Source organism: Crocuta crocuta, unplaced genomic scaffold (genome assembly GCF_008692635.1).
Source record: "Crocuta crocuta isolate KB4526 unplaced genomic scaffold, BGI_CrCroc_1.0 scaffold149, whole genome shotgun sequence".
NCBI lineage: Eukaryota > Metazoa > Chordata > Mammalia > Carnivora > Hyaenidae > Crocuta > Crocuta crocuta.
Window position 1 is genome coordinate 1,998,115 of NW_027551561.1, and position 8,105 is coordinate 2,006,219.

The following is an 8,105-nucleotide window of genomic DNA, read 5'->3' on the forward strand; positions in this document are numbered from 1 at the left end:
TTTTGTTTTTTCTTTTTTGGACCTATATGAGGTGAGGGATATTAACTAAACCTACCGTGGTAATCATTTCACAATATATGTAAGCCGAGTCATCATGCTGTACACTTTAAAGTTGCATACTGTCAGTCATATTTCAAAAAAAACTGGGGAAAGCATTTCTTAATACATTTTTTAAAAGTATATTTATTGAGAGAGAGAGGAATAGGGGCAGAGAGAGAGGGGAGAGAGCTTCCCCAGTAGGCTCCACACTATAAGCCCAGAGTGGGACTCAAACTCACAAACCGCGAGATTGTGGCCTGAGCCGAGATCAAGAGTCCGAGGCTTAACCACCTGAACCACCCAGGTGCCCCAGCCTTTTTTTTTTTTTTTTTAAACATAGGATAAACTTGAAATTATAGTGATGAAAACATACATTTTAAATTTTTATGGATCCTCATGTTACAGGATAGAAGACACACTGAGTCACATTGATGCCAGACCTCAGAGAAGGCGTGGGTAGGAGGGAGAGAGGAGACAGGATAGGAGGGAGGAGGTTGGCCAAGGTAACTTGGCCACTTTGCCTGGGCCGACCCTGGGGCCCTGGGAAGGACGGGCCCTGAAATGGGAAGTTGGAAGGAGAGGGTGGGAATGAATCCTACAGAGGTCATCTGTCCAGCCTTTTTGTTATACAACATGGGGAAACGGGCTCAAACCTTCCTGAGTGTCCTGGATGCTCTCTGGTGTCCCTGGAGGCCCGGGCAGACATTCCATCCGTGGGCTCCTCACCCGTGGCTCCTTCTCTTCCCAGCTGCGGCCACTGCAAGCAGAACAAGCCATGCTCTGCAGACACAGGCAGCTGCGAGTCCTGCGAGCCGGGCTGGAACGGGACCCAGTGCCACCAGCCCTGCCCACCTGGCACCTTTGGCGAGAGCTGCCGGCAGCAGTGTCCCCGCTGCCGGCTGGGAGAGGCCTGTCAGGCGGACACTGGGCACTGTCAGCGCTGCGACCCTGGGTGGCTGGGGCCCAGGTGAGGGGGGCGGCCTGTTTGGGGTGGGGTGCCCCCTCCTTCAGGATCCTCATTCCAGCTCCGGGATAGCTGGCCCCTCCCCCAGCGGGGGCCCGCCTCCTGGCCAAGACTGAGGGAAGAGGGAGGGGTGCCGATGGGGCCCCCGGGCAGGGTTCTCTTCCAGCTCCCTCACCACTCCGGTATCCTGTTCGCTTCTCCCTCCAGGGATCTGTAGTCTGTCACCTGTGGGGTTTGGCCCCAGGTTCAAGGCCCTGTTTACACCTGAGCTTCTCTGCCGAGGCATAGACAGTTGGGGGCCTGAGTCCAGAAGCATGGCGGAAGATGGGTGGGACCCTTCTGTGGGGGGTCTGCCCTGCCAGGCCTGCCGTGCCTTCCCCTTCCGAGTCTTGCCTCACCTCAGGTGTGAAGACCCCTGCCCACTCGGCACCTTTGGGGAGGGCTGTAGCTCTACCTGCCCCACCTGTGTTCAGGGGACCTGTGACGCTATGACTGGGGAATGTATCTGCGACGCTGGCTACTGGGGACCCAGGTGAGAACTGGGGCCGGGAGGGGAGGCAAGGGCCTAGGTCAGGCCTCTGTGCAGTCTGTGTCCTAAACTTCCCTTCCTGGGCTTCTCTGCCTCCCGGATACCCACCCAGCATGCTCATAATGGAGAAGTTCTTTCTCCTCCTGTTGTGAGGGCTGCATCTTCTGAAGAAGAGTCAGAGCGATGCTTAATCTAAAAGGCCTGGCTCTGGAACTAGGCCAGGAAGGAGCGGAACTCCAGCTCCTTTGTTGTTTCCCTGAGGTCTTCAGGTAGTAAAGCATAATCAAGGTCAATGAGTCCAGTGTCAGGTTTTCCACCTCTAGGACAGAATGTTGTATCAAATGGAAGAGACCTCATTTTATAGAGGAGAGGACCAAGGCCCTAGAGTTTGGGGCAGGGCTGGACTCAGACCTCCAGACCCTGAGGACATTTCTCTGGATGCCATTGGCATCTTGCTTATTTCACATTGGTGCTGGATGGGCCAGGGACGAGGATCATGAGGGATGGATCTTGCCCAGAGATTATACCCTGGGGGGCTGGGGATCAGCTTGTGGGTGGCCTCTCTGGAAGATGGGCTTAGGGATGAGGGGATTCTCCCCAACACGGCCAGGGGTACCTAGAATGTCCTCAGAGGTCGAGGAGCCTGTCTGCATGACGGGTTGGGGAGCAGTGCCTGGAAATCTACCTTCCCCTGTCCCCTGCCCACCCCATCCCTTCTCACACAGCCTGCAGCCTGTTTCTCTTGTCACCCCTCAGCTGCAACACTTCGTGCCCATCTGGTTTCCATGGCAACAACTGCTCGATTCCCTGTGAATGCCCAGAGGGGTCCTGCCACCCTGTCTCTGGGGTCTGCCATCTGGGTAAGGTGGAAAGGAGGGTGCGGGGTGCAGTAACCAGGGGAAGACGGGCTCTTTATACGGCTTTGGGGACGTATCTCTTGCCAGGGAGGCTGGGCTCCCTTCAGAGATGTTCGCTGTACCCGAAATCTGCAAGGATGGTCGGGAGGCCCCTGAAGATAGGACGCAGCCCCTGCCCGCCGAGACGCCAGGCTCGCGTCCAGGGCTCACGTCCATGAGCAGGCAGGGCTGGATACCGGGATGTGTGTCAGGCGTGACAGCTGGGAGCCAGAGCTTGTGGAACAGGCCACGGACCATGAGGAGCAGACAGGGTAGCAGAGAGGCCGCCTTGGGGAGAGGGCCTCCAGCTGAGCAGAGCCTACATCTCTCTGAAGAAGGGGAGGGACCACTGGTGGAAAATTCCGGGGTGGGGGGGGCAACGCAGAGCTGGAGATGAGACGTGATGTGTGGAGGCCGGGAGGGCCCTGAACTTGCTGCCGTCCCCCGCTCTCCCCAGGGCCTCGCAGTCAGGACGCCGCCCTCATCGCAGGCACCCTTGTGCCTCTGCTGCTGCTCGTCCTGGGCATTGCCTTCTGTGCCTACTGCTGCTGGGCCGCCCGGTCACACCCCAAGGAGAGGTGAACGCTGGCTCATCCCAGCTCAGGCCTCAGGGTGGGAGCAAGGTGGCATCTGGTTTCCTTCCAGGGGCAGGGAAGGGCTGGCCTCGTTGCACACTTAGGTCAGAGGGCACGAGGTAGTTGGCAGTGGCCATGGCCTGGAGCCACCAGGTCAGCTGCCTGCCTTCTCTGGCCAGTGTACGAGCTGCATGAGGGTGAGCATTGGGCGCTGGGCACCAGGCTGGCAAATCTCAAAGCTGCAGCAGGAGGCCAAGGGTTTATTAACAGGGACCAGAGGGGGAAGGCGGGGAAGGCAGGAGCGGCAGGGCAGCTGTGGGCAGGGAGGGGAAGAGACGAGACCTCAACACCCCCCCACCGCCTACCCCCCACAGGAGAGCAATACAGGAGTCTGAGCAGTCGTTTATCAGAGACGGTGGCTTTCTGAGAAAAGGAGATAATAGGAAGGATTTGGGCTCACGGGGGGGCCCGCTGCGGGGGGGAATGTGGCTTGCAAAGAGCTTTGTTCCTTTACAGAATCTCTTAGAGACTCACAGCAGCAAGGTTGAAAGCAGGGAATGTGGGGGCAGGAGGATTAGCATTGTCAATTCACAGAGGACGACACGGGGGGGGCCCAAGGTGACCCAGCCTGTGACTAGCCTGCACCAAGTCCCTGCTCTGGTGTTCTGGATTCTGTCCGGTGCTGTCTTGTTACTTTGTGCACTGAGCCTTGAGCTCCGTCGGCCTCTGTGCTGCAGGGGAGTCACAGATGGGCACACCCAGCGGCCCCTCCCCTGGAGCTGAGAGCCTGGGGGTGGGGCAGAAGACCCTCCCAGGAGGATAGGAACTATACAAAGGCTGTCAGAAATGGTAACAAGGAAGCAGCTTGTGGGGTGGGGTCAAGGACAGGCTTCCTGGAGGAGGTGCCACTTCCACAAATAGAGCTGAGCTGGGACTCAGGGCGATAACACAGAGCTGCATTTTGGGGAAGCTCACCAGGTGCCTGGAGCCATGCTGGGTCCTGAAAAGAGGCCTCATAGATAGGAGTTGTCCCCACTTTATAGATGAGGAAACTGAGGCCCGGAGAGGGCAAAGCCTGAACCAGAGTGGCTACCCGGGTCTATTTGAGCTATGTTGCCCTCTGGGACAGGCCCAAATCTCAGGCTCAATACTTTGGGTTTTACTCTGTAGTCAGAAGGAACTGCTGAGGTAGGTCACTGTGTCAGCCCTTTGCTTCTGCCCCGACCCTACCCCAACCCATGGTCTTGTGCACTGACTGCCCTCCTTTACTGTCAGACCGGGAAGAGATGGAGCTGCCGTGTCCAGGATGAAGATGCAGGTCTGGGGGGCGCTGACCAGCCTGGGCTCCGCGCTACCCTGCGGTTCCCTCAGCAGCCACAAGCTTCCCTGGGTGACCGGTGAGTGTGGGTGCTGAAGGTCAGGGGCTGGGACGGGACAAGGTCTTCCACGGAGCTCGGCGCCTGACCCACAGCCCCCTGCAGTCTCACACCACGACCCGGAGATCCCCTTCAACCACAGCTTCATTGAGCCTCCCTCCGCCGGCTGGGCCTCAGACGACTCCTTCTCTTCTGACCCTGAGTCTGGCGAGGAGGACGAGAGCCCTGCCTACTGCGTGCCACCCCAAGAAGGTAGCCCCCCCCCCAGCCCGCTTGGCCCCGAGCAGCCCTGCCCACTACTTCTTTATTCCTTCAGCAAACGTGTATCAAGTGCCCATTCAAGTGCAGATCAGTGTTCCTGGCTGGCGGATGTAGTAAAGAACAAGACAGGGTTGTGTCCTCACCAGCCTTCTCGTGTGGTGGGCGGTGACCAGACACGGGTAGGAGCGAGTGATGCATGCTTTGATGGACGACATACAAGTAGGGCCTCACAGTCCAGCCATGTCGGGGGTGATCAGGGTCAGGGAAGGTGTCTCCGTGTTCGTGATACTGGAGCTGCGTTTGCCAGACTCAGGAATCGGGAGCCAACAGAGTGCGAGTTAAGGTGGGAATGGTGTTTCAGGATGAGGGAACAAGCCACATGAAGGTCCAAGGTGAGAGGGACATGACTGTGTGGCACCGAAAGGGTGCTGGCTTAGTTAGAGCGTGACATTAGTTCATAGTGGGAAGGGGTGGGGAGAAAAGTGTGTGTGTGGAACGAGTAGGGTCTACCCGAACAGGCCCTCCCCCTGCCTCGGTACCCTCACCCTCCTCCTCGCCCCATTGACGAGGGTTCCCAGAAGGTGCTAAAAGGAGTAAACGGGACGGACTGGGGTGGCCAGCCCGGCTTTGGCCAAGCTTTCCTGTCTCCCCTGCCAGGGCTGGCCGCTGTGGCCCACGGAGAGTTTCCGGAGGCCAGCCTGGCTGCAGGTCCCATCCCTCCCCCTGAGGACGCCTCGACACCGTTCCCCATCCCGCGCACTTCCAGCCTAGCACGGGCCAAGCGGCCATCGGTCTCCTTTGCTGAAGGCACCAAGTTTGCGCCACAGAGTCGCCAGAGCTCAGGGGAGCTCTCCAGTCCTCTCCGAAAGCCCAAGAGGCTCTCGCGGGGGGGCCAGCTGAGTCCCGAAAGCCAGGAGGCTGAGGAGTCCGTGGACCCAGAGAAAGCGGAAACGGATGAGACCCTTCCTGGTGCTGCCAGCCCCAGGGATTCAGCCGCTGGCCGCCGGCGGCTCCCACCTGGTGGCCGGGTGGTGGCTGAGCGCGTGGAAGCCATTGAAGGCAGTGTCTCAGAAGGCTCAGGCTCTGTGACCACGATCTATATGCTGGCAGGGACACCCCAGGTATCTGAGGGCCCCGTCCGGTCTGTTCTCCGCCGTTTTGGTAGCTTCCAGAAAGGCCAGGCAGAGCCCAAGGTCAAGAGTGCCATCCCCAAGCCTCCGCGCCGGGCCCTAAGTCGAAATAAGGGCAGTTCCGGGCTGGCCTCTGGCACTGCCAGTCAGAGTCCCAACTTAGGCCGGAATGATGAGTTCACTAGAGCCTCGGAGTCTGCAGGAACCGGGCCAGAGGAGCTAGGCGATGGCACCAAGAGCTCAGGGAGGGCCCAGGGGCTGGCCCCTGAGGGGGCCCCCCAGGAACAGGATCCCCAGAAGCTGTCTGAGGAGGAGGGGCAGGAGGAGCCCCAGTATGAGAATGTTGCACCCATCTCTGGGCCACCAGCACCCTGAGAGCCTTGAATTTGGGGAGAGGGCAGACTGTGGATGGGGGGTAGGCGTTCGGACTGCCCCTGGCTCCGATTGTGTTTTGCTGGAAAAAGATGCCAGGGCCAGGAAGGACATACCAGAGCCTCTGCCCTTTCATGGAGGAGCGTCAGAGTTGGAGGCCAGTTGGCTCTGGGTCCTGGCAGTGCTCTGGGAGTGGTCTGGGAGGCCTGGGCAGAGACCCTATTGGGTGGGGCCAGCAAGGGGAAAGAGGTGACTGCGGGGACTTTTTCTCTGTTGTCCTGGACTCTGTTTGCCCCAAAAGGCTATTCTTTTCTTCATTTGCAAAACATTTTTCTGAAATGGGAAACAACCTAAATGTTCGATGATAGAAGATTGGTTAAGGAAAGATTGCTTATGTTACAATTCCTAAACAGCACGAGAAATCATGTCGTGTGAGAAGATTTCATATGCGAAATATGGGACACTGTTGATGTTCTACTGTTAAGTGTAAAAAGTCAGTTTTCTTTTTAGAAATCTCATTTCCTTTTCCTTCAGGATACGTGCTTTGAATCCTTCCATTTGGCGTATGTTTTATGATTGTTTGACAAACTTTTATTTTTAAAGGATGTACATGCATAAAAAAGATTTGGGAGCAAGGCATCAAGTGGCCTTTTTTTTTCCTGGGAGATGAGATTGTGGCTGATCTTTTCTTCCTTCATAAAATTCTGTATAATTTTTAAATTTCCTATAGTGAACATTCTTTTCACTTTTCTCCCTAGATTTAACTTTTTTTACAAAAAATCATAAAAAGCAATGTTTTTTTTGTTAAAAATAAAGTACTAACATTACAGATATGTATAGAGTAGAAAGGAGATTTCCCCATTCCCCAGAGGAGTCTGAGGGACAGGGGAGGAGCCAGACTTGTCACCGAATGCCTTTTGGTTCTGAATTCTTTTCTTACATACTTGAATTACCAAGTCAGGACCAAAATACCAGTTTCCCCTTCGATCCTAGCGCTCAGAGAATCCTGCAGACAGCTTAGATTATGTTTTCCTGTGCACGTATCATTGTACAATTTGCTTTTTTACTGAAGTATACCCTGGATACCTTCTGATGTTAGTATTTATAAAGCTACCTCTTTTTATTAAAAAGTGGCTGCACGGGATTCCATTATGTGGAACTAACACAGGTTATTTAAGGCATCTCCTACCCATGGGAATTTGGGTTGTTTCTAATTGTTTTGATACAATAAATGATGCAGTGTACAACTTTGTCCGTATATCTTTTGACGCTCATGGAAGTTTGTATTAGAGATTCCAGCAAGCAGAATTGCTGGGTTGCAGGGTAAGAACGTTAAACATTTGGGTACTGGGCGCCTGGGTGGCTCCGTTGGTTAAACGTCCAACTCCGGCCTAGGTCATGATCTCACGGTTCATGGGTTCTAGCCCCATGTCGAACTCTGTGCTGACAGCTCAGAGCCTGGAGCCGGCTTCAGATTCTGTGTCTCCCTCTCTCTCTCTGCCCCTCCCCTCCTCATGCTCTGTCTCTCTCAAAAATGAATAAACATTAAAAAAAAAAAAAAGTTAACATTTGGGTACTTACTTCAAATTGCCCTCCAAAACAACTGCATGGTTTTGCATTCTCACAAGTGGTGATAGGATCTGTGTCCCCACACCCAGTCTAATAGGTTGAAATGGTGTCTCATTATTTTAGCACCTTAAAAATAATAAAGTGATAACATGCTGAAGCTCCTTAAGAAGTTACAATCTTTGTACAGATAAAAGTGTTTTGCCTTTGTTTTTTAACCATCAAAAATTATGTCTTTAAAATGTGAATTTCGGAGTGCCTGGGTGGCTTAGTCGGTTAAGCGTCCGACTTTCGCTTAGGTCATGATCTCGCGGTTCGTGGGTTCGAGCCCCACGTCGGGCTCTGTGCTAACTGCCAGCTCAGAGCCTGGAGCCTGTTTCAGAGTCTGTCACTCCCT

At 55.0% G+C, this 8,105-nt stretch overlaps 1 protein-coding gene across 1 annotated transcript in view; it reads left to right on the forward strand.

Annotated features, from left to right (window-relative positions):
• SCARF1 (scavenger receptor class F member 1) overlaps positions 1-7,389 on the forward strand; it is a 10,362-nt gene extending 2,973 nt beyond the window's left edge. The window contains exons 5-11 of the mRNA XM_077749826.1: positions 609-1,006; positions 1,407-1,535; positions 2,289-2,392; positions 2,886-3,006; positions 4,279-4,400; positions 4,485-4,631; positions 5,298-7,389. Of these exons, the coding sequence (XP_077605952.1) occupies positions 609-1,006; positions 1,407-1,535; positions 2,289-2,392; positions 2,886-3,006; positions 4,279-4,400; positions 4,485-4,631; positions 5,298-6,145 (1,869 nt within the window). The 3' untranslated portion in view covers positions 6,146-7,389. The remainder of the gene's footprint in view (positions 1-608; positions 1,007-1,406; positions 1,536-2,288; positions 2,393-2,885; positions 3,007-4,278; positions 4,401-4,484; positions 4,632-5,297) is intronic.
• Positions 7,390-8,105: the final 716 nt, after the last annotated feature.